The sequence below is a fragment of the Lissotriton helveticus genome, chromosome 10 (genome assembly GCF_964261635.1).
Source record: "Lissotriton helveticus chromosome 10, aLisHel1.1, whole genome shotgun sequence".
Classification (NCBI taxonomy): domain Eukaryota; kingdom Metazoa; phylum Chordata; class Amphibia; order Caudata; family Salamandridae; genus Lissotriton; species Lissotriton helveticus.
The window spans coordinates 723,675,054-723,702,019 of NC_136071.1; the positions used below are offsets into that span (position 1 = coordinate 723,675,054).

Here is a 26,966-nt window from a genome sequence, read left to right on the forward strand (position 1 = left end):
TGTAAAAAGAAGCTGCAGGCTCTGGCAAGAAAGCCAGTTGGGTTGAACTAACAAGGGGGTTCAAGGCTTGTGAAGCTGAGGGACATGGGGACACCTGGTGTCCTCTTCTCTGCGGCCCAGGGATGACTGATGCAAAGGTGTCCTTAGTTGCCAGGTTTCTCTTACCGAGTGCAGTCAGGAGGGCCTGCGTGCAGAGGCTGCAGGCGACATTGGGGAGTTTAGACGGGTGAAACCACTATGGCCTGGAGCTCTGAAGTGCTGGGGAACCTCATAGGTATTGGTGGCTCACTTCAACTCAGGCCAGAGAGAACAGGTGCAGTGGTGACTTCGGATGTCAGGTTTTGGTGGTTCTGGAGGCCTCAGAGTCTTTTCTTTTGGAGTTTCTGCAGGATGCAGGGAATAGTTCCACTATTCCTCGGGAAGTCTTGGTCTTTATTGCAGGACGAGTTGTCTTTGACACAGGTTCGACAGAGAAGACAGCAGGGCTGGGGCAGAGCCAGGTGCCCTCTTCAGTCTTCTGCTTTTACGGCTCTTCATATCCTTCTTCATAGGTCGTCAGGATCTGATTTTCCAGTGGCAGGGGCTCCCTTAAATACTGAGTTTAGGAGCATTAAGGGAGTGTAGGGTATTAGCAAATGGGCTACTGAACCTTGGGGTCAATATGACCCCTATATGACAACTTCATGTGGGAAGTGGGCATAACCCGTTCCCAGAATTCCTAAGTATGCCATCACAAAGACAGCTACTTCTGAAAAATCATGATCAACTCACAGTAGCCCACCTTAGGGGTGGTACTAGCCTGGAGGTGGCACGCCTGCCTGACTAGTACATTTTCCCACCTGTTCAGGTGCCAAAGTGGCTCCGGACTGGGGGGGGGGAGTGGAGAGTCCGGGGCTGGCTGTTGCTTCCTTTCCTTTGGAGGAGCCAGATTTACATTCCAAAGGCGGCAGCTTCTTTGAAGCTCCATGGCCCAAGGAGACTAATCATCATTTCATCCTGTAGAGAGGGTATTACACCCTCTTTACGGACAGACTTTTTTTTCTGTGTCTCCTGAGAGCAAAGGTTTTCACCCTAGAAGGTCAGAACAGTGTTTCGGGTGGCAGGCTGACAGAAACCAGTCAGCAAGCTCACCATAGGCTGGTGGGGTTTCAGAGGGCACCTTAGAGGTGCCCTGTGGGTGCATGTGTTGGTAAACCCACAACTGGCATCAGTGTGGGTTTACCAATAAGAGATGTTGGATACCAAACACATATACTGGCAGTAATGGAACTGACCAGCGCATGGGCACACTTGCTCATGCAGGTATGCCCTCACATGTAGTACAAAGCACCCTGTAGGGGTGTGGAATTTAATTAAATATCTACATGTTCATGAGACTGGTTGCTTCACAAATCTACTTGTCCTGTAAAAAAATCCACATGTCCCTTTGGTGCCACACTGTGCAGCCACAATTATGGCAGCATTCTTATTACATCGGAGCTTTGATAATAGTCTCTCGGATTATGAAAGAACTCGTACTATTAAAGGGTTTGAATACGAGAGTCTCTTATTTTGCCACCTTTCCGCAGATCTACATACTGGGACTGGAGATAGCGGTGAGCAATAGTTCCAGGGTTGAAATGCCCTTTAGATCCTGTGCAAACCACTAACTCGCATGGTTAGGGGTTTTCACCAGCTGCAGTCAGAGCTTACATTTCCTTAGAGCACTCACCCTAATAATAAAGAATGCTTGTTTCCGTTCCAGGGAAGACCTGGCTTGTCAGTTCGGGCTGGACTGTTCCTATCAGGAACAGGGTCAAGACAGATTTGCATATGGCTAGGTCTGAATTGGGATGGCGAAGAAAGCTAAAGAACGATGATGGATTCAACCCAGATCTGTGACTGGGGGCAAGTGTTTGAAAGGTTTCAGCGATTCGTTTAGAAGGTTTCAGCGCTTCGTCCATCATCTCTTTGTGTTTGCTCTGCATTAATAAACGATAAATACAAGTTTAAGCAGCCAAAGGGTTAGTGAAGCAGGTGGTTGGGTTTACTTGTCTCATGGACAAAATAAACATGAAAACGTGTTGCCCTTGACCCCAAACAATATGTCCTGAGCGTCGGGCTATAGGAATTCCACTGCCAAGCTTTAGGACTGTCATGCGTGATGTAGGGTAGGGGTAACTTGCAGGTATCACATGCAGTGGTAGGGAACATGGCACACAGGGATGTGTGTCATGTCATGTTTTCACTTTTGTATACACCAAGACACGCATCCTGCAATGGAAGTCTTGCATGTGCTTGGCGAGGGGTCCCTTAGGGTGGCACAATTCGTGTTGCAGCCCTTAGGGGTCCTCTTTAGTATCGCAGGCCCTAGGTACCAGGGTACAATTTTCTAGGGACTTACCGTGGGTGATAAAGGTTTTGTTAATTGGGGGAACAATTGTACAGTTTTAGGAAAGCCCACTGGTACTGGGGACCTGGTTAGCAAGAACTCAGTACACTTCAGTCAAAGGAGCATCCAATACCTGGCAAAAAGTGGGACGGGGAGTACTGCAACAAGTACCCAGCTTCCTATAGCGGAGCATGGGGAAAAGGGAGAAACAAAGACAGGGAGAGGAAGCAGTCCCTCATGCACTGCAAGGTCATGACATCGGCAGTGAACGATAAAAATGATTCAGTCAAAGCACAGCAAGACCGAAATACTTTTTGGCGGGACAACCACAATAGGGTGTAAAGCCATCAGATCAGGAAAAAGGAAGAGAGGTAAACAGCAAAGCCATTGAATCACGAGCAAGAGGCGGAACAAAGTTGAATCTAAATAAAAAAAGAAAACAATAGGTCTTTTGTCAACAGGCAGCTAAAGCTGTGTGTAGGCAAGACGTAAAAAGGACCAATTTGGCAGGGTTGGTGTTCTCATGCTAAAAAAGCTTACGCACAAAAGGACGGATATTATAACCACCAGTGCATGTAGACTTATAGCAATGTCTCGCGTGATCAGATGAAGAAATGGTGGGGTAGGAGGGCTTGGTTTGAATACACAGATAATTACACATCCACAGCTGTCAGCTCAAAGGACTTTGAGGCCAGCAGAAGTGAATTGTTTTACAAATGATGGCAAGGGTGGGACACAAACAAAAAGAGGATAATATTTTTGTAATACAGAAGACTTAAGCAATACGATCTCAGACTGGATGCATGTGCTCCTTCTAGGATAACAATCACACCAGCTACAAGACATGCAATAGTATTCATTTTCTCCTTTACTTGTCTAGCAAAGAATAGAACAGAGATTACCACACTGATCTTTATTTAATATATTGCAATAATCATTCCTAGACTCTAGTGCAAGAATGTACAATATGGTTGTATTATCGTACTGACTCACAGTATGAAACAAATGGAGCTCAGACTGTGATATTGAGAAGAAGACTCAACTAAGGAGTCTTTAATCGTCTAGAGATCATAGCACAACAAGCATCATACTGACAATGAACCAATGGCCCCAGGAAGCAACTGCGCAACCTGCACAGGAAAAGCTGAAGAAAATGGTTCTGGTGCTAAACCCAGAGTGATCAAAAGTCACAGATGACAAACTGCAACTTGCCCAAGCCGTTGTGACTTCAAATAATTTGAAGTTCAATGTGAATTTAATTTCTTGTCTTCAGACTTGTATCTGTTAGTTTATAGTTACTTCCTGCCTTATGACCTGTATTTATTTGTTCACTATTATTCTATAACATTCTGAAAACTGTCATCCAATATGGGTTACAGTTTGTGCCTCAGTGACCAACAGAAGAAAAGATTAACAAGAGCTGGCAAAAATGTATCACAGATATTTAGATCAACAATGCAATGTTTAATGCACAAATGTTACCTTAAATATTCTCAAATACTCTGGTAACACAGTAGAAAACTTCTCAATTGTATATGTTTTGGCTTCTTCATTCTGGTCCAAGGCCTTATGAATACTTCTCCAAAGAATGACCACAATCTCCAACAAACTGGCCATGGATGCACTGTCGTGAGTTGATAATACCTCATCTAGGACCTGAAAGGCAAAAGTACTGGTGAAGTGTAAAGTTTAAAAAATAAGACTGCACTAGTATTTTGAACATTACAATACGAACACTGCGACAGCCTAGCTTTTTTATGTCAATCTATAAAACATCCTGCATGTAAACAATGGCGTGAACATGTTCTACTTCTAATGTACGGGGCATGATTTCCATATAGTGCATCTACAGCAAACATACATACACTGGCATTTTCTTTTTCACTCTCTTCCTCTTCATTAGCATCTCCTCGAGCCTCCTTCATTGCTCGCTGAATGCAGGCATTTAAACAACGACGGATCGTCAGCATTAATTTAGCTGAAAACAGAAAAATACAAATACAGCATAAACAAATGCTCACTCACAAGAACACGTTTACAGATCGACAAAATAAATTAAAGGTAAAAGAACAACAAAAAAAGCTATTATTGTTGTTATTGTTGTTTAGAGCCTGTTAAAGAAACAGTTTACCATTAAGGTGCACTGCAGCGCATTTATGTCGTCCGCAGTTAGACAAACCAAACATTTCCAAGAGGGAGATTTGTTCTAATGTTCTGAAAGTCCGGCAAAAAGGTTGATTTAGCAAAAAGGCCCTAGCAAATTGTTTGGTCTAATTCTTTATTTCTACCATGGTGGATCTTGAACCACACTACTAGAGGGAAAAGTCTACCCTAATAGTTTGAATGGTGGCCCAACAAGGGTCCTCAACAAAATAAATAACCCACAGCAAGGAGCTCATCTAAGGGTCAAAGAACAGTCACACGGCACACAGAAGGGATTATAGGAAAGTATCAAAAATCTTTATTTTCTTTTTTCCATATTTCTTTATGTTTTATCAAAGCAAACTTAGTGCACAGGATATAGTGTTCGATTACATTGATAAATAAAATTTAAAACATTCTAATTATGTATATATTTTCTCAAAATGGTCACCCCACAATACCTCACACACACCACATCCACTCAAAACTTTCATTCGCTCAATTCCCAACATTCAGCAAGAAAACAATACCACATTCCTCAACGTAATCACCAGAGTGACACAATAGATAACAGGATCCTGGATGATCTTTGTGGCCAAAGGCCAAGTTGTTAAACACAGGATCCAGAACACACGTACAGCCAACGCGCGTTTCGGTGCTCCGCCTAGATGAACAGGCGCACCTTCATCAGGGTTTTCACGTTGAGGTAGGGGGGGACACAACACATGAACCAAAATGGTCCGTATTGGATCTCTCGTCCTATTTAGTGATGCTGTAGATTTCTCGGTCTCAGAGGTAGAGACATCTCTCACAGATAATCATCGGTTACACAGACGCTATCCGGTACCGCCCCCATATGTTGAGTCAAAGAGGTCACGTTCGGATAATCAGTTTCTCATTACTTGCTTCAGACTCGGCGAAATGACGCGTGCCTAATTAAACCAACATATTATGGGCACCTCTATTTCAGCTTCTTTTTAGACCGTCCCCGTCAGCGGTTCCGAGGGCTCTCCCCCATGTGCTCTAGTGGCAGACAGTTGATCAGGATCTACGGGGCTTCTCTTGGCAGTAACCGGTACTCGCACCAATTATGGATCTTGAACCACAGCTTTCCTTCCATTCTTTAATGGATTGTGCTTTTTTGCGTTAGTTGGACTACTGTTTCATTTTGTTTTTGGCAAAATCCATGTTTCAAAGAGGTTTCAATCTGCAGGAAGACGGTATCAATGATCACACAAAGACATTTCTACCTATTACCAAAGAGGACAGCGTCAAGCCTGCTGGGCAAGTTAATAACATTTCCCCACAGCATATGGAGCATAGGCCTTCCCACACACAGAGAGTAATTAACAGTGCTTCTCTCAGCTCCAGAGGATGGGGCGGGGAAGAAATTCTGCATTTGCTAATTAACTGTATTGGGCTGAGGACAACCAACGCCCACTGAATAAAGGAGGAAGCCCAGATTACTGGAGCCAAAACAGGAGTGGGCTCCTCTCTGAAGTTTTGGGGGAAAGGCAGGCGTGGATAGGTGGTGCAGCACGCTACGATTGGCCAGGTGTGGCTAGCTGCTAGAACCTTACACCCCTATTTAAAATCTATTGCACAAAGGAGTAAGGGTGCTTTTTACAGGAACTGCGACAGCAGTTATGGACATCTGGAAGGGCAAATCCCCAGATGCCATAAGGGACGAAGGACTCTGTCCCCCATTGAACTCAGGACCAGTGGGTATCTCCAAGGGCCAGTGAGGCTAGCCACCTTACACCCCCTGAGAACCAATTGGGGGGAGATCTGGACTCTTGCACCCCAAAAGGAGGATAGGAGCACCACAGACAATGACCAGAAGGAAAGCTGATGCAGTAAGCTATGGAACCGACTCCCTGCTAAGTAGACCAATCTTGAGGCCTGTTGGTGGATAGAACTCGTCACCAGGGGTAGAAAAGCCCAGGATCGTCCAAATTGGCCCAATGGGGCCAGAGTTATGGCCTTTTTAAGGCTGGTGTCCTTCGACCCCCAATGAGGATTGAAGCACGTGGGCTCCGCCACATCTTTGAAAAATTACCCCGGGCTGGACCAGGGCCCAGGTGTCAGTGCAGGATTGGTTTATTAGATTGTCCCGGGGGGGGATGTGTTTGAAAGCCCCCACTCCCCGCATCTTCAGTTGCCACAGAGTCCCCACCTTCCCAGGGGACAGCGCAAGATTGAGGGGAGCACCGCCGCGCTACCAACTCTACCATCCCCGAAAGAAACAAGGGGCTTCGCTACCCATGCCTCGGAGGAACAGGCTGCCACCACACACGAGAAAACATGCCTGCGTAGAGCGGGCAGGAAAGAAGCACGCTGCGAACTCCCGTGCCGACTGGGGCAACTATTGTGGACTTTGCAAGCTGCACTGAACAAGGGGGGTGCCAAGGTGGGACCTGGCACTTCAGATTTAAAAAAAGATAAATAAAGGGAAAGGACGTGCTGCGCAAGTCCTTGCACCAGTACAAAAAAGCGGACTGAGGCGCTAATCTAAAATTCATGTTCTGGGTGAAGGTAGGCCCCATTATGCCCTACGGGGATGTAATCTACATATTTTTCTTGGTTTTGTGGTGTCCCAAAACAAGCAGTGGCAACACCAACATATCCTAAAAATGTGATTGGGGTTGCAGGAAGGCAGCAGCTCCCCTGAATTTAGAAACCCAAGGATTTTCAACATTTCCAAAGCACAACCAAGGATGGAGTATTTGTTTGACAGCTTGGAGTGTAGTACGCTCCAGAGGCTGGTTCTATTGCTGCATTTTATGTGGCCTGGAAGTGTATACAATAAAACACAGACATGTTATGTTTGTTTTTAATGCTTTATTAACCCTTTAACTTCCCAGTGATTTTTCATCAACGTTTAAATGTTATATTGATATAAAGGATTGCATTTGTACAGTGGCGGATCTATTTGGCGACAAGACTACTTGAACGGGAGCCCCAGCGCACCTATATTTAACCCACGCTGCACTGACCCGATACATAAAAACACATTGGGCCCACAGCGGAGAGTACCCTCCGATAACAAATTGGTTAAAATGGTGCACTACATGGGCAAGGGACGCCACTTAATTAGATAGTTATATGCCGGCATTAGCTCCCATACGCGAATCTCCTTGGATGCGTTGAGGGCAGAGTGGACGGAGGACATCAGTAGAGACTTGACTGATAAGGAATGGTCGGCGGTGGTCGAGGACCCTAGGAAAGCCTCAAGGAATGCCAAATTCAAGTTTATACAGACAATGGTCCTACATCGCGCTTACCTGACGCCGAGCAGACTAAACAAAATGTTCCCCCAGACACAGCACTCATGTCAGAGATGTATGTCAGAAGGGGCAAAGCTAATGCATATGTTGTGGGAGTGCCCGAAGGTGAGGGGATACTGGGACACCGTTCGGCGTATAATTTGGATGTCCGCACTCCATGTCATTAACAACACAGTGGTGGAATGTATTTTGGGCCTCCAGCCTCAATTGTCCAAACACAAAATACAATACAGGTTCATAGACCTTGCATTAATATTAGCTATTAGAACCATCACCATGAGATGGAAGTCACGTAAACTCCCTGGTATACACAGCTGGTACACAGAAATGTTGCGATGGAGCTGTGCAGAAGGTGCTGCGCTGCGAAGGGAGGAAGTAAAAGGGCTGCGAAAAACGCCAATAGTCATGGATTGGGAGGTGTTGTTAGAAGAGATGAAATTGCTAGATCCAGACTGTGAAAGTTAAGATAAGGTACGATATTTAAACATGGAGTGCCCAAAGCACCACCCCCCCCCCTTAGACAACTGCAGATCAGGAGAAATTGTGTAAACACGTATGCCATAATGCCATATTCACGAATAGGAGTTACCAGGGATGGATTGGAACAAATTAGTTGCGAATAGTTTGAGACCGGGAACTAGTGTGGAGGGGGTTGGGGGGGGGGAGTTGAGAATTGGTTTATAAGTAAAGCAAAGATACGGAACATGACTATATATTGGGATTTTGTCATAAGAATAAATGCGTGTAGAACATGGGATGTGCTGATTCATACAAATAAGTTAAAACATGTGGAACATTTGTTGTGAAGCTATGCGGATTGTCTCTGTAAAACTCAATAAAATATGTTTTAAAAAAAATAAAATCCTAGAAGCCCATAATGGTTCCACCATCTGCCCCAAATGTTATGGTATTTTTTAGGACAGCCACGTGCTGCATATGTTTCCTCAATCATTGAGAACCCAGTCCATGGCACTCTGCCATGCATGCAAGTCCGGAGCAGTTCTCAAGATCCAGTTCCGGGCAATCTCGTGCTTCCCCAACAGGGTCCCCAACCCTACCAGGTGTCTTTCAGCTCTTCTGCCCCCCAGCTCCTCCATTAGGCCAAAAAACCCAATCCGAGGGAAACAGTATATCGGCCTCCACAACATCTCTGTCAAAAAAAAAAAAAAACAATATAAGGAACCAATATCATTGTATGACAGGGAACAACCAAATCGCATGATAGAACTTATAAGCACCACAGCGATGGCATATGGGTGATGGGAGTTTACCCGCATTCCACAGCTGTGTCAAACAAGCCATGTGGAGAACATTAAGTTGGATCACACAGAGCCAGGTGGAGATAGCCAACTCCCAAGGTGCCATGAGTGCTTCCCTCCAATCTTCATCCTTCAGCGAGTACGGAGAGGCAAGAATAGGTCTGGTGACTTTAGGGACCTATAATTCCGAGGTCGAGGCCTACTGGGGACATACGGGTTTTTATCTCCATAGGGTGTAATAAGGGACCTCCCCCAAAGCGGGTGTGTAGGAAGCTGGCTCTTTAAGTGATATGTCATTAAGTTGGTATAACAGGTAAAGAGCATAGGGGTTCCCTTATGCTTGGACAGGGGCTTGCTAAACAACCCCAAAGGGCTCTATTAGGTGGTAGTGTGGTCGAACAGCCTTAGGCTTAATAGAAAGGAGTACAAGACATTTGCAAAATATACCCCACGATTAGTAAATGACAGCACAACTCAAGAGGGAGACTCACATAAATGTATAAAAATACCAAGCCCCTTTATTTATGATTTAGCATCAGAGAAAAATAGTTCAGGTAAGTGTATTTTTTAAATAAATTATTTTCACTTTAAAAAGTGGACACAGTGCAATTTCTGAGTTCTGCAATGTCATCCTATGTAAGACAGAACAAGTTCTGCAAACAGATACAGTACATCGACCTACAGGCACAATCTCCAGAACTCAAGGTGAGTGGTGGGCAAGGTCCAAGGCAGCACCAGAAGTACACAACCAGCAGAACAAGGACGGCTGAGTGCAAAACAGCGTCAGGAGCAATAGGTCTCAATGGAGATCGGTCTCTGTAAAAAAATAACAAAAAAAACGCTGCAGGGTCTTCTGGCTAGGAAGCCAGTCCGGGTGACCCAACAGGGGGGTTCACGGCTAGCAATGCTCGGGACCTAGAGACACCTGGGGTCCTCTTCTCTATGGCGTGGAGGCAAAGGATGCAGAGGTGTCTTCAGGTGTCTGGTTTCTCTTACCGGAAGCAGTCGCAGGGCCTGCGGGCAAAGGCTGCAGGCGACATCGGGGCGTCCATAAGGGGTGTGACCATTATGGACTCGAGATCTGGAGGGCTGAGATACCTTTTGCCAGCGGTGGCCCACTTCAACTCCAGCCAGAGGCAACGGGTGCAGTGGTGGCTTCGGGTGTCGGGTTTTGGTAGTTCCGGAGACCTCAGAGTCTTCTCCTTTGGAGTTCTTTGGAAGAGGTCCGCTGTGCACAGGTCGTCTTGGTCTTTATTGAAGGCAGGCAGTCCTCACAGGTTTTGGTGACACTGCTTCAGAAAGATTCATCTTTGGTGCAGGGTCGATAGAAAACTAAACAGGACAACAGGGATGGGACCATATCCTGTTCTCTCTTCAGTCTTCTGCGGCTCTTTGTGTAGGTCGTCAGGATCTGCTTCTCTGGCACCAATACTGAATATAGGGGCGTTAAGGGAGTGTAGGGTAGCAACCAATGGGCTACCATCCCCTTGGAGTCACTACAGCCCTATAACCTGTCCCAGAATTCCACAAAGATGGCTACTTCTGATAAATCATGCTTACAGTAGCCCAACTTAGGGGTGGTACTAGTCTGGTGGTGGCACACCTACCCGACGGGCAAATTTTTCCACCTGTCCAGTTGCCAAGATGGCTCAGGACAGAGGGGGAGCCTTCCTCTCCTTTGAGGGGAGCCAGATTCGCATTCCAAAGGCAGAAGCTTCTTCCCAGACAGACTCCTAGGAGACAGCAAAGGCTCTCACCTAGGAGGTCAGAACACCGCTTCAGGTTTCAGGAGGCAGAAACCAGTCAGCAAGCACACCAGAGGCTCGTAGGTTTTAAGAGGGCACCTCTAAGGTGCCATCTCGGTGCAGGTATTGGTAAATCCGAGACTGGCATCCGTGTGGGTGTAACAATATGAGATGTTTGATACCAAACATCCCTATTTTTAGTGAAGCCATCATGTAGCTGGGGGAAGTTGTTTTCACCAGTGTCCCCCACATTGTTTAAAATGGCTTCCCTAGTCACTAGAACGGACCAGCACAGGGGCATATCTGCTCATGCAGGTATGCCCTCACATGTAATATTCCGCACCATGCCTTACGGCTGTTAGGCCTGCTGTAGGGGTGACTTACAACCATTAAATGCAGTGTTAGGGACATGGCACACAGGGAGGTTTTCACTTTTGTCTGCACCAAGACAGACAGCCGGCAATGGCAGTCTTGAATGTGGTTAGTGCGGAGTCTCTTAGGGTGACACAATTCATGCTACAGCCCTTGGGGACCCTCTTTAGTACCTCAGGCCCTAGGTACTATTTAATAGGGTCTTACAGAGGGTGCTAAAGGTTTTGCCAAATGGGAGAACAATTGTACAGCTTTTAAAGAAAGAAGAATGGTACTGGGAACCTGGTGGGCAGGGACGCAGTACACTTCAGTCATAGTTGCATCAAAAAGTGTGTGGGGGGCGGGGTACTGCAACACAAACCCGGTTTCCTACAGGGCTGATAAGATAAGGCATGACAGAACTGTAGAAAGCACAAGAACTGTGTGGTGAAAGTCAGCCTACAGATCTGAAAATGAACGTATAGTAGAGCCCTGCCATACATCCCCAAGAGGAGAGATGCCAATCGGATGCCTTCGTCCAACCCCCTCCTAGCCCATCACATGATTGAGAAGCGCGCCCAGCCAAAGAGGAGTCTGAAGCATTATCCTACGCCACCCAACTTATCCATTTAGTAGCTTTAACCCAGATCTGAAAAAAACACCCCGTGAGATCTGGTACAGCTCAAGGAATCAGTGACCCATATAAGTGATACGTAATCATTTCCCATGAGCGAAAGTTTCACACAGTATATACTGGGTACTAAGGCAGCCTGCCCCCTTGCAGTGAATCATTCAGGACCACCAAGTGGGAAGCCCAACCAGGGAGTTTTTTGTACAAGGTGTGGAGGTAGCCTGAACAGCCACCTACAAATAAGGCCTAGCCTCAACTTTCAATACAACACCAACAGTCTTTCTGCCCCTCGGGGGCCTTAAGCATCCCCATCTTTTTGACAAGAAGGTAAATTTAGATTTAGATGTTTGAAGCTATTTTTTTTACATATGGGTAGGGCAGAGTGGCTACATATCGTCCAACTTCTATGCTGAATGGCTGCACTTTTCAGGCTCAGGTCAAATGCCACTTGGGGAAACTTATCAAATCTAGGCACTTCTGAAAACTAAACACCTGTGGCAGTCCAAGACGGTGTGCGTCGGGTGGATTCCACAATATTTTCTTACCCACAAGGCCCTGGAAACCTCTGACTTTGCCTAGAATTTTACATTTTCCTTGCATTTCTGTGACGTAAACTTCTGGAAATATCTGGAATCCAACATTTTCCTACCACCCAGCGTTCGCCCACTTGTCTCAATAAAAATGCTACCCCACTTACTGCGAAAAATGCTAGCCCACTTCATGCTTACTGTGAAAAATGCTACCCCACTTACTGCGACTTGGCCTATTGTCCCCGAACAGGCACAACTCAAACCAGCGCCAATTAGAGGCGCACAGCAAGACTCTCATTGGCATTGGTTTTATGCTTGCCTGTACAGTACAGTACAGGTACAGTAGGCCCAGCCACACATGTGAATTATCAAAAAGGTTTTGGAGGCCTAACAGCAAACTATCCCAAATAGACCAAACAAAAAGGCCTAGCATTCCAAGGGGAAAAGGCCTAGTTGAGCAAGGGTTCATATTGACAACATGGTGTAAATTTGTCTTCAACAATGCGCATGTCAAAGGGCAGAATAGTAGCAGAATAAATGAAGCCTTGTTAAAAGACGGATTTTAATATAGCCTTATAGCCCGTCGTAACAGGCTATACTGGCTATTAAAGTCCCGCTCCAGCGTTAAAGGCCGAAGACGAAGGCGAGGGACTTTAATAGCCGGTATAGCCCAGCTACGAAGGGCTATAAGGTTATTAGAACATTCTGCCACTAGATGGCAGAATGTTCTAACAAATTAAACAAAGGCCTCTCAGAGTTCAAGGGGTTTTAAATCCCCTCGGGCTCTGAGAGGCCTTTGTAAAACACCATTGGAATGTTGCTTTGAGTGCCTTTACCGGCTCGTAGAAGCACGACGCACTCCATTGTTTTTAATGGAGTGCTCCACATTCCAAAGTTCTAATACGGTTTACACTCCTCTGGAGCAATAAGTACTGAACGTCATAACACCACACATGGCAAAAAAACTTTACTCAGAACAGTATTTTTCAGAAATCTGTTAGAAAAGTTGTCAAGGGTGGAAGGTTTGGGTCAGAGGGTTAGACACTGAACCCTCACAAAAAACAAGCACACGGTTTTCACTAAAAGACTAACTTCAAACCATGCATTCACAAATCACCAAAGCTACTTTTTTTAATGTATGATTTCCTCGATTGTGGTTTGAACTTGTGTAGCACACGGAGCCAGCCACAGCTGTGGACCTATTGTATCATTTTGAATCAACAAAGCAAAATTACCATTGGAAAAGATCAGGCATTCATTTTGACTCTTGGGTAAATCATTCAATAAAGCCTGCTGAAGTGTGAAAACAAAACTTAAAACAATTATGTTCTGTATACAGTGCATCTATGACATAATGAATTTATTATGTGATCATTCAGAGTACTTTTAGGATGGTAAAATTGTCATACAACCATTCTAATGCAAGCACTTGAGAAGAGGTGGAATGATGCACCAACCAGACAATCACATGATGCGAGATATATTCCTCTGGGTGGAGAAATGCGAACACTATGTACATTTGAAAGAATTGGTAACTATAGGTCAGCTGCACTGTCAAGCCAAACCTAAAAAAATATGCAACGATAAGGTGACGTCTGATTTCATCATTGATGTAAGGTCGTCAGTGTGATCCCTTCTGCATGCAAGTACAATAGGCTACACACTCTTTGTGAAATCTTAACCATAAGCTAACCTTAAAGTTTAAGGGGATTTGTGTGTTTCGTTTTTATGATTTATTTTTGGCATTAGAGTACTTAACCCTAACACTCCATTCAAAGACATTCTTTTTCAGTGAAAAACACACTTGCACACGCACGCGCTCACACACACGTTTTGCAACCATACACGGAACATCAGTTACATTGGAAACTAACCAGTGCCCCTTTCATTTTTTTTTAAGCAACAAGATTAAATATTTTCTTCTACATTTGCAAGTGGCTTCCGAGGACAAATTAAATACGTGGGAAATTGAAACATTTTACTTCAACTTGATTCTTCACATTTGAGTGAGGATACATTTAAGGGTTAACTCCAGGTGCGATCCTACTCAAGAGGCTTTTCAGGTTTAGATTTATTTTATTGATTTCAAAAAAGAGTTATTTGTGTAGATGTTAGGAGGCTGGCGACCTCAGCCTGCAAATAAAAACTATTTGATTCAGTTTCTAAATATGTGTTTACTGTAGTGTAGCTCCTATTTTCCCAATAGGCTCTGCGCATTGGAATAGTACCTACAGCAGTAAAGGCCTAGGCCAGACGTTAACTAGGTCTACTACTGTCGATACTAGACTTAATTTTTGGGTTTGCCAGCTAAGCTCAGAGTTCGCTAGAAACTTTCTCGAATGTTCAAGGAAGGAATTAACTCCCCTGATTAGACAAGAAGGGATTTAGTTTCTGACAACCATAGAACATGACAACTTTGCTCTCCCCTAATCAAGAGTCAATCTCAAGAGTCGTGTGAGCACAAGGCAATTATTTTACTCAGTCAGTACGTGCATTCTTAGTCTCATCAGAATGTAGAGAAAAGGAAGAGACGGGCGTGTTCAATAAAAGATGTTATTTATTGATCAGTCTCTTTTCTCGTACAAGAGAAATGGATCGATATTATTGCAATACTTATAGTTAAGTAAAGTGCATACATTAGAAGCAATAGTATAAAATAATACTGTAAAAACATTGATATGGTTTCTGAGCCATATGATGTTTAAAATGATTAAAATATATTTACATATACATATACATTTGACTAAACGTACTCAACTGGTGTTTCTAAATACGCCTACCCCATGTACCTGACCTAAGTCTAATGCGTGGGCGGGAATAGAAAGTTACAGTTTAAGTTAAGTTTGTTTTTGCCAAGTGAATAACTAAAGAATTCTCTAGGAGGGGTTATTCAGTTCTGTACCTGGAATTTAGGATGAATGAGGAATGGTATCTCTTTCTCTGCTCTCGATATTCCAGGCTGCCTGCGAGGGCTGCCCAGAAGCGCCGGTGCTGGGTCTCTCGGTTTGAGATAGCAGCGCGTCTCTCAGCGCGTCAGGAAGGCGGGGCTGCTGCCTGCGGGGTCTGCTTCTGCTCTCGGCTTCGGCAAGTATGGCTGCTCCGTCTTGTCACCACGCGTGTGTTTGCATAGGGCAAGGTCGGCAATATTTATACCTTAAAGGTGCCGAGATTGACGTAAGGATGGACATAGGTACGTCAATAAAGATGTCATACGACTTGCTCGTTAGCACATTCTTTACTAAAGTTCTCTGTGAAATCAAAACAATGGCCGCACGGATTATCCAGGTTGTCATAGGTTTGATTTGTTATGAGAACGTCGTATGCCTTATCAGGGGCTGGAGGAATGTCGCTTGTCTAATTAGATCTCAAGCGTTATGACCTAATCAGATAACACGTTCCTGTGTCGTAGTGTGACTGCGTCAGATAACGGTATCTGCATCATGGGGGATTTCTTGCCTCATGGGCTGACTGTTAGTTAACTAGCTAGGTAGTTTAACCAGAATAGGGTCAGGAATAGGGGGATCGATTCAGAACCTATAGAAATACACGACACCCACTCCACGCTAACTATGGTCATATCTACTAATCTAAGCATAGTATAACATAGTACAACATACTATAGAGTATAGTGTATACCTTACCACCCCAAAATACATAAATGCATTTTGAAATTTTCAAATATACTGAAAAATTGCAGTCATATATATTGTATGCACTTAAGCTATGAATTAAATGCAAAAGTAAACACGCATTGTTATGCATTATTGCTTGTTGGTATATGAGAAATACACATGAAATGGCTCTTAATATGGCTATACAGAAAAAAAGTCGAAACCATTTCATCACATAAAATATATTGTGAACATACCAGCGGGCAGCTAAAGTCTATATAAAGTCTATAAAGTATCTAAAAAAATAGAAATCTTAGTTCTCTAGGAATAGTTTCTTACTTTAAGCAGAAGATCAGTGTCCCGGGAAAAAATATATAGAAAAATATTTTAGGGGCTTGCTGAAAAAAGTTGCTGTCCGTGAACTGGATTGTAATTGTTCATGTGACTTTATTGTTAAAGTTGAAGGCCGAATTCAGGGAACGCCGTGTGCGAGTTTACTCAAAAGTCTCTATTTCTGTTCCGGAGAGAACATCATATCATTCAGGCTTTCGAAAAAACTGTCAACAGCTTCATGGGAAAGTTCCTCTAAGTCGGAAATAGGGGTAACCATGCATTCATGCGCATGATTGTCTCCATTGACATTCTGATTTGCATTGCTGACAGAAGGTCGTACCTGTTCGATGCTGCTTTCATCTTGAACTTCACTACTCTTCAATCGCAGTGGTGAAGATTCCAGGAATGCCGTCATCAGAATTGGCAGCCTTTGAGGGCAGCACAGTGCGTGAACCTTGGTAGGAACCAACAGTGTATCTGCATCCACCGGCGCATCCGATTGTAGCGTCAGACAGGTGTCTAACACGCATTCTTCTCCGCATAGCAGACACCTTAGTACAGGTAAAACACACCTTTGCCACATTGGTCGAAATGATAGAAACCAAGTCATGTTCAGGTCTCTAAGCCGGGAGAGTCCCAGGATTTTTGATATCCGGTCCCGGTATCCAATGGCTAGGATCGTTTCTTCCATTGTCGTCAGAGTTTGGTCTGTGACATGGGTTGCCATAACGAAAAATAAGGACTAGGAATAGGATTCCTGCAATTAGTCCCAGGATCAGGGGAAGTCCGCCAAAAATCGAATGGACGAAATCTGGAAAAATACCCAGTATGGCTTTGAATGGTGTTAATGCCATCGAAAATACTGTCTTAAATACCTTTGAGACCCCTGTGGTATCAGAAATATTTAAGATTTCGCTCAGGATTTCCGCGAAATGTACGGGGGAATTGGTTGATAATAATGTATGTATCTCTGCAGTCGTCCTTGCGACTTGTAGATCATACGTTTCTTTTGATGACGTGAGCCTTGTAGGCGTCTGAAGAAGCACTGTTTTCATTCTGCTTAAAGTGTCTATTCGAATAGAAGTAATTTTCAAACTGGGCCATGCCCTCGCCTCCCTGTCTGGAAAGGAGCTGGGGAACAAAGAACGTCCACAGCACTTGACCTTCGCTGTTGTAGTTACTAGATAAGGAGTCCCGGGCATAAGACTGCAACATCTGCGGTCTACAATAAGAATGTAACTCCCATTATAGAGTCTTTGAAAGAATGGTTCTATTTCAGTTGCAGGTGCGCCTTGCTGGTGACATGAAAGGTTGTATGAATTCCCTTCACAGGCTCCGTGCAAACTAATACCGTTACACAGAAGCGTGCCGCTTAGTGACATAGCACAATTGTTGCCACTAAGAAACACTTTCTGTCCTTTGTTACTGACACATGCATGTGAATAGGGCAGGTTCCAAGTTGTTTTAAGGTACCCCTTTCCCAATTTTTCGTACATGCCAGCCTGTATATATTTTTGGCAGTATTGAAACCTGAAGGTTGAGATTGGAATATTTATGATTCCGTGGATTATCCATTCACTGACAGGTCGTTCTGACATTGTCATTGGTAATCTTTCTAGTTTTTCAATGCTCAAGATTGTATAATCAGCACCCTTCTGCGCCATACCGATTTGTCTATCAGTAAGGTTAAAGATTTGGAATAGTGACGTTGTGTTGATTAAACGCCAAGGCACATAGCCTGAACGCAGATTTTGTAACGTCCAGCCAAGCTGTACGATAGAACGCAATTGTGACTGACCATGTTGTAATAACAGTAAGTCTTGCGATAATATATCGATTGCTGAAGACACAATGCTGTCCAATGAAAAAATTCTGGAGGACAGAGTCATTAACCCATTGTCCACTACAGAAAGTGATTTTTCCAAATTAATACGGTCAATTTCCCGTATTCTTTCTGCTGTCTCAATTTGAGTAACCTTCCAGGCCTCATTGTATGCTGCATATACAGAGGCTGCTATGAAACGCTTTTGACGCTGTTTGCGTGGTCCCATTATGAAATCACGCAAGTCAGCACCATCAGTAAGTAAAGTTAGGTGTTGCTTAATTTCAGGCAGTGTGGAAGTTTGTAGCCATTGAAGGCATAATTTGCCCACACTGTAGGTTGTTATTATCCCTGGGTGATGTCTTTGGGGATATCTAGGGTCTGGCCTGGTCATTTTGAAACCCTGTGTTTTATTCAGGAATCTATCTTGACAGTTATTTGTATCTGTGGGCCAGATCAACCATTGTTTCCAATCAGGATGTGTTCTGTTTTGGTTAAGTATATGGTTTATGTCTATTTCTTCATCTGTATCAGAGTTATTGCTAAACATTGTTGGCTTTGGAATAGACAGGTTATTTAAATCTTTGATTTTGGCTAAGCCAAGACAGGTGGTTTGTTGAACAGTGTCATTTAAAAATATCATTTGTTCTGGGATCATGCAGGCTCTAAACAAAGCTTCTATACCCTGTACTTGCCATTCTTTTGTACCCCAAACACTTTTCAAATCAACATTTTTGTCCCAATAATTAAATCCAAAAGTATTCATTTGTTCAAAGAATAAGTCAGAATAAATCAATTTTGTGTTGGTTATCATGGTTTTGGTCCCTGTCTTGTTTGACAATTTAAAATAAAATGTTTCCGCATTACTTGTGTTGAAACCTGAAAAATATGAATATTTGCCATACACGGTTCTTGAGCTCCCTTTTGGAGGTGTAGCACAATGTTCCCATTGATTAAAATTTAAAACATTTCTAGGTTGTGCAGATTTATGCAAGAAATGGTTACCATAATGGTTATAGCAGTACATGCTGTCATAATTTGTAGAACCCTGCAAATAATCATGTTTTGTAAATTTAGCAGACATTACTAAGTCAGACATCATATTGTTAATACTTTCAAAGTCCCAATCATCAGCAAATGAGTTTGGTTTTGCAAAGTCACTCAAAGAGATCTTAATTTGGTGTGGATATTTCAGGATCTCGACCGGACCATAAATTTCATAGTCAGTGTTGTCCCAGGCTACCCCACCAGGTATTGGAATTGCTGTAAAATTGGCTGAAGAAAGTTCTGAAGAAAGTTCTCGTTTCTCGACGTGTGAAGATGTGTGTGGTTTGAGGACCAAGTTGATGTTCTGACTTGCTGTGTCCATTTTAGCATATTTTCCCTCAATGAAGCGTCCCAAGGTAAATACCATGATGAGCCAAAGTATGAGGATAAATGCACCAAAACCCACCCAAAATTCAATCCATGGAGAAATCAGATATGTTTCTTTTAGTTGTTTCAAAAGTTCCTTTGCTTTGTCTTTAAAGGATTTTGGTGATGGCTGTGTCTTTTGTTCACTGAAGCCGTCAGAGGAATCATCGAAGTTGATGAAGTAACCAGATGCAGTTCTATCAATTGTTCCAATTGGTTCAGGATTTTTGTTTCTTGCATTTTCACTTGGTACTTCTGTATAGATTGGTGTGTCTCTGCTAAATGTCTTTATTTGGGTTTTCAGAGGTCTTAGTTCTATTGCATTGTTGCATAGTCCTTGTTGTTCTTCTGTTGGCGTTTCGAATGTGATGAGCCTCTTTGATAGGACCTCTGTACTGGTAGCAAACCTTGGTGTTCTGCTACTTATTGGGAGTCCACTTGGCCTACCGTTGGTTATCGGCCACATGTTGTGGTTTTACCAGGTCGATGGATACAACTCGGTTCTCCTTTTTTCCAGCAAGTGGCGGTAGTACAACTGATCTTGTCCCGTTGACAGACAATACAGGAACTGCTTTTCTGTAAGAAGGCCCAAATTCCTTCTTTACCGCGATCTTCTCCCTGACTAGATCCCCGACTTTTGGAATCCAGACAGGTCTTGCTGGGACAGGTGGTGAATCTTCAGTGGTCGTTGGCTGTTGTTTCAACTGTATGTTGCTCAGGTCTTTTCTTGTTTTGTTTAAGTCCTGCAAAATAGCCAAACGGTCTTTGACATCAAAGCTTTTTTCTGTTACCACTGAAGTCTGACTATCAAGGTCAGAGATCAACATCCTAGTTCCGAATAATAATTCGTACGGACTGAATCCCTTCAGAGAATTTCTTGGCAAGTTATTTAGACTACGTTGGACACTTATTAGATGTTTGACCCACCCAGCTCCCGAACCTAATACCTTTGCCGTTATAGATTGCTTTATGTCACGGTTTTTTCTTTCAACAATTCCGTTCCCCTCAGGGTGAAATGGACAAGAGTACCGCAATTGCACGCCCATGCTGACCATGGCCTCCTTATAAGCCCGAGAGCTAAAAGCAGGACCATTGTCCGAATGCAGAATGCCAATTGCGTATGTGCCGATAAAGACCCGCAAATCTTTTATAACAGTTCTGGCGTCAGCCGTTCGCTGGGGCCACATCCATATGAATCTCGTGCATGAGTCCACTGCGACCAAGATATATTTATAGTTACCGTCCCTTTGTAAGGGACCGCAGTGGTCTAGATAAACACAGGCTAATGGTTTATCCGAGATTAGAAGGGGCGTCTGTGCTGGACGTCTCACAGTTGATACTTTCATTTTTTGACATATTTCACATGCTAGAACATAGTTCCTTGTTTGTCTTCTCATTTGCGGCCACCAGTATCTCTGTTTTAATAATGATACTGTGGCTGAGACGCCAGCATGGGTAGAAGCAAGCCCTTCGTGTGCCGCTATTATTAGTCCTAATCTGTGTTCCATGTTTGGAATTGCCCTATCCCCCACTCCAGGGATTTGAGCAAAAGGAACATTGTTTTCATCTGTTATGTATGAGTACTTTAATGGAAAGCCTTTAGGGAGTGGTTCTATCGAATCCTTTTCAGAAGCGCTGACAGCTTGTAATATTTCGCTGTCTATTTTTGTTTTTGACCGGGTGATGGCAGCTACGGAAGCCGTTTGCACAGCTGCCTTCGCGGCCTCATCAGCCAATGAATTCCCTGCAACGTGAACGCCATCACGTTGATGACTCAGTGTATGTATCACGTGAGTCTTTGGTAGTTCTTTTTGTAAAAGAGCTACTTGTTCCCATAGCATTTTATGCTTGATTGTGCCTCCTTTCGCATCCTTGAAACCATTTTGAAGCCAGATCTGCAAGTATTCATTATAAGATTGAACGCAATAATACGAATCGCACACTATGAGTGTGGGGAATTCTCGATCGGTATTTTCAAGCGCCATATTGAATGCTAGTAATTCAGCTCGCTGAGCTGTGCAATCTCCTAGAGATTGGGTCTTAGTTAGGGTTGGTTTAAATTTCCCTTCGTGCCAACGACCTTTAACAATCGCGCACGCAGCACTGTAAGCTTGTTTACCCCCTACTGCGGGTTGTGCTGATCCGTCTGTATATATTATACAGCCGTATTGGTCTAGAGGCAGAATTTCGGTTGGCAGAGGACATTCGAATTCATATTGTAGAAATTCTTGTGTTTTTAAGTAAGGATCAAATTCGTACACCACGTCTGTTGCAGCAAGAGAGTTAGCCCATTGTATCCATCTCGGATGGAGTGCTTTCGCATTTGGAATGCTTGCCTTTGTTACCGCCTCTAAGGCTGGTATTGGTGTCACGATTATTATTCGTTTACCTTGTGCCAGGGCTCGTTCTTTTGCTATAGCTGTCTGTGTTGCTGTAAGAATTTTTTCCGTTGGGCTAAATTTCATTTCAGCCTTAGTGTACAAGTGCGATTTAAATGCAATTGGTACCTTATCTCCCTCATTAGAGGTTAGGTATGTGAATCCGCATCTCCCTGGGATGACTCGGATCACAAGGTTGCGTGTATTATCACGGGTTTCTAATTTTGTTTTAATTAGCATGTCTGTTTGTAAGGATCTCAAAATTTCTGTGTGTGCTTGAGTCCAACTGGATCTTTTAAAGTCTGGTTTAATTAGATCATAAAGGGGTTTGACCCTTTCTGCGTAATTTGCAATATATGTTCTTCCGAAATTTAGGAAGCCTAGAATTGACTGTAGGTTTTTTAGTGTTTTAGGAGCTTGGATTACGGCACATTTCTCTAGGAAATTGTCTGCCAGGCTTTTGCCTTCACTTGATAACTCATATCCTAAGAATAGGACCGTCAGATGGGCAATTCTGGACTTTTTGAAGTTGAATTTGTAACCCTCTGCAGCGAAACCAAGTATTATGGTGTTCACTCTTTTCAAGTGAGTCTCCAAGTCATCATCTGTTAAGTAAATGTCATCGACATAAGATAATGCTTCATCATCATATAGTTGTAGTAATTCTGTTACTCTTGCTGAGAATACCCCCGGGCTGTTCTTGTACCCCTGGGCTAACCGACAGAATTGTTTTTGAGTGCCATTTACTGAGAATGCAGTTAAATATCTGCTCTCTGGTGCTATGTTTTGACAAAAGAATCCGTTGGAGATGTCCAAGGTTGTTTTGTATTTTTTGCGCACTATGTTATTCATTAGTGCAGCACTGTGTGAGTTTTGCACTGCAAAAGTTTTGCAACATGTGTTAAGGTGTCGGTAATCCAAAACTAGACGGTACGAATTGTCTGGTTTGGAGACCGGAAACAAAGGATTGTTCATTTGTGAGGTGCAAGTTTCAATCACCCCCTGGTATTCTAGCTGATCTAGTATTTCATTTACTTGTTTTTTAGCTTCTTGCTTAATTGGGTACTGCCTTTGTGCAGTAGGTTGTGATTTTAACTGGATTTTGTGAGGAGGAGAATCCTCATCCCATCCTACATGATTTTTATATAAAGCAGGTGCTAAGGCCACTGCCCACTTTCTAGCAAGTGTATATTTTTTATGAATCGGTATTTGATTCGAGAAGGCAGGCATAATTACTTCTTCGCCATGAGGGCACTCCCTGACAAACTCTGGTGGCCAGTCTTTTTCAGCTAGAAGTATGTCATAACCCTTTGAGAGGTTATCCCAAAATAGTCCCCTTATTTTCCTAGTCTTATCTCCCTCTATACGTAATGTTATCTCGTATATTTTGTGGGGCTTGCTAACTCTGGTATCTGCAGTTTCCACTTGAAGATATTCATTCGTGTCCACTGTCTCCAGATGATTCATCAGGACTTTGCGAGCTATGCTCACCTCTGCTGCGCTGTCTAGCATTGTCTGAGCCCATTCTCCGTTTTTCAGTTGTGTCCTCAGTATTCTCGGCATTGTTAACTACTACTGGCTACCTTCTTTTTGGGAAATTGTAATTTCTTTTTCAGTTGAGCAGGTTCTTTGTCTTTGGACTTGGCGTGCTCTTCTGATCGTCCTCTTCTTTCCGATTTCTGCGGGGAAGTCTGAAAAGATTGAGAGGGACGTGTATCAATGTCTTGATATCTATCAGGTTTTTTAATATTATCCCTATTTCTAAGGTTATATCTATTCCCAGAGGGTTCACTCTGAGGTGACCTTTGTCTCGGGTTTGGAGATTTCTCTCTTCGCCTAGGAGACCTTCCTCTGGACTGGAATTTCTTTTCTTTAGGATTGGATTGTTTGTTTCCATCCCAGTTCTTTTTTGGTGAATTATTATTATTAAAAAATATTTTTTCTGGACTTGTAGTCAGTTGCGGTTTTACTGGTATTCCACCTAGACTATCTCTGCCTAGTTCTTCATAGGATTTTTCTATGATTCTGGCAATTTCAGCTGGTTGGTCTGCTATATCTGTCTCTTTTAACCTCTGGCGGATCGCCACGTTTGCTGCTTCACCCTTTATGTTGGCTAGTAATATAGCCGAGACCTGCTTGAAGTCTTTTAGTAATTTCATACCAAGAGTTAAAGCAGGTTCTGGACCGTATTCATCTTGAATTTGTTTTAGCACATCTGGTATTACCGAAATGGATGGAACACCGTGCGTTTTTGTGTAGATGGAAGCAAAGACTGTACCCCAAGTGTCACAGTCCTCAATGTGTGGTGCGATTCCCATTGGGAGACATATAGTCAGAATTCTGTGTTTTTCTAATGGGGTGGTGTCAGGAAACACCGCCTCTATTTGGGTAATTTTCTGTGCCAACCAGAATGGTATCTGTTCCCGTTTAGCTGGAACTTTACCTAGGCAGGATTGGATGTTCTGTGGTGTAATTTTATTTGTGTTCCCCTGGTGAGGGGTCAGCTGTGGAAGTTTAATCGCTGGCTGAATTGTTGAAGTCCGCATTACATACTGAACTAATTGTCTGTGAATTTTTAGTAGTTGTTTTAGCTGTATTAACAGCTCTGCTGCAGGCATTCTTTCGATGTCTGGATATGGTGTGTATCCGGCTAGGACCGGCCACGTTGCTCCTGGTCTTCCTAAAGGACCGAGCCTTGTAATGTGATTATTATGTTTTAGGGCGCCATCAAATAAGAGCAAATGCTCTTGGAATTTGAGTGGTACTTCCACTTCCTCGAAAGGAGTGTACTCATTAGGAGGTTCCTCTACTTTGTAATAGTGGAAGTACTTTGTTATAGTATTAGCTGCTGGAAAATGTATCCATGTATAGTATACCTCTGTCTGCCGATATTCGTGTGCCTCGATTACGAATATGACTGTGCCACCTCTAGGTGTCAGTCCATTTTCTATAAGTTTTAAGGTTATAGATCTCCTTTTGGCGACCGGAATGAGTATTATATCCGCGTCTGCTGCTTGCATGGTAGCATCAGCATCTGCTATTTCAGTAGCTAATCTAGTAACCTCTCGTTCTTCATCGCTGTCCATTTTGCTGACAGGATGGTATTATGTTTATTTGCAGATCAGGTTTCTTTATGGAAACAGAGATTAGATGCACAATATTTTGGAACTGTTTTATCCTTCAACGTTGACTAGACCAAGAACCATACATAGGAGTTCCCTCCTGCGAGGTTTTGGAGGATATTATAACCTTTCACCCACTCCAGACGTCTTTGGAGTATTTGGGAAAAGGGGTCTGAGTGAGAAAGCACGACTGAGTTACTCTAAATGTCTTACGTTAGTTTTATCGCCCTTTCCAAACGCGTTGGGCGCCATGTAGTGTAGCTCCTATTTTCCCAATAGGCTCTGCGCATTGGAATAGTACCTACAGCAGTAAAGGCCTAGGCCAGACGTTAACTAGGTCTACTACTGTCGATACTAGACTTAATTTTTGGGTTTGCCAGCTAAGCTCAGAGTTCGCTAGAAACTTTCTCGAATGTTCAAGGAAGGAATTAACTCCCCTGATTAGACAAGAAGGGATTTAGTTTCTGACAACCATAGAACATGACAACTTTGCTCTCCCCTAATCAAGAGTCAATCTCAAGAGTCGTGTGAGCACAAGGCAATTATTTTACTCAGTCAGTACGTGCATTCTTAGTCTCATCAGAATGTAGAGAAAAGGAAGAGACGGGCGTGTTCAATAAAAGATGTTATTTATTGATCAGTCTCTTTTCTCGTACAAGAGAAATGGATCGATATTATTGCAATACTTATAGTTAAGTAAAGTGCATACATTAGAAGCAATAGTATAAAATAATACTGTAAAAACATTGATATGGTTTCTGAGCCATATGATGTTTAAAATGATTAAAATATATTTACATATACATATACATTTGACTAAACGTACTCAACTGGTGTTTCTAAATACGCCTACCCCGTGTACCTGACCTAAGTCTAATGCGTGGGCGGGAATAGAAAGTTACAGTTTAAGTTAAGTTTGTTTTTGCCAAGTGAATAACTAAAGAATTCTCTAGGAGGGGTTATTCAGTTCTGTACCTGGAATTTAGGATGAATGAGGAATGGTATCTCTTTCTCTGCTCTCGATATTCCAGGCTGCCTGCGAGGGCTGCCCAGAAGCGCCGGTGCTGGGTCTCTCGGTTTGAGATAGCAGCGCGTCTCTCAGCGCGTCAGGAAGGCGGGGCTGCTGCCTGCGGGGTCTGCTTCTGCTCTCGGCTTCGGCAAGTATGGCTGCTCCGTCTTGTCACCACGCGTGTGTTTGCATAGGGCAAGGTCGGCAATATTTATACCTTAAAGGTGCCGAGATTGACGTAAGGATGGACATAGGTACGTCAATAAAGATGTCATACGACTTGCTCGTTAGCACATTCTTTACTAAAGTTCTCTGTGAAATCAAAACAATGGCCGCACGGATTATCCAGGTTGTCATAGGTTTGATTTGTTATGAGAACGTCGTATGCCTTATCAGGGGCTGGAGGAATGTCGCTTGTCTAATTAGATCTCAAGCGTTATGACCTAATCAGATAACACGTTCCTGTGCCGTAGTGTGACTGCGTCAGATAACGGTATCTGCATCATGGGGGATTTCTTGCCTCATGGGCTGACTGTTAGTTAACTAGCTAGGTAGTTTAACCAGAATAGGGTCAGGAATAGGGGGATCGATTCAGAACCTATAGAAATACACGACATTACAAGAACTACATGTCCTTGTTGGAAAACAACAAGAAATGCTAGATATGCCAGTTTACCACGAATATTTATGTTACAAGCAAACTAGCTTTTCCGAAGACTTCTCCATGCATGTACTATTGAAAACTGGGCAGTTTCAAAATCATACTTTTAAAAGCCCTACAAAAAGGTTCTAAATGTATTTGTTTTCAGTATACAGAAAAGAGCAGTGCTGTTATAGAGGGTTTCAGTAGCAACTAGACGATGGGGAAATGCTCAATGTATTAGCCAGTTTTACAATGGCATTAGCTGTGAAGGGACAAAGGGGAGATGCCATCGAATGGCTTTGGCATTGTAATGGAGATT

At 43.3% G+C, this 26,966-nt stretch overlaps 1 protein-coding gene across 3 annotated transcripts in view; it reads right to left on the reverse strand.

Annotated features, from left to right (window-relative positions):
* The window catches only part of NCAPG2 (non-SMC condensin II complex subunit G2), a 347,950-nt gene that overhangs the window by 168,700 nt on the left and 152,284 nt on the right, over positions 1-26,966 (reverse strand). For all 3 annotated transcript variants that reach the window (XM_078663271.1, XM_078663272.1, XM_078663273.1), the window contains exons 15-16: positions 4,237-4,349; positions 3,854-4,027 (exon numbers count right to left, since the gene is read on the reverse strand). In XM_078663271.1, the coding sequence (XP_078519397.1) occupies positions 3,854-4,027; positions 4,237-4,349 (287 nt within the window). The remainder of the gene's footprint in view (positions 1-3,853; positions 4,028-4,236; positions 4,350-26,966) is intronic.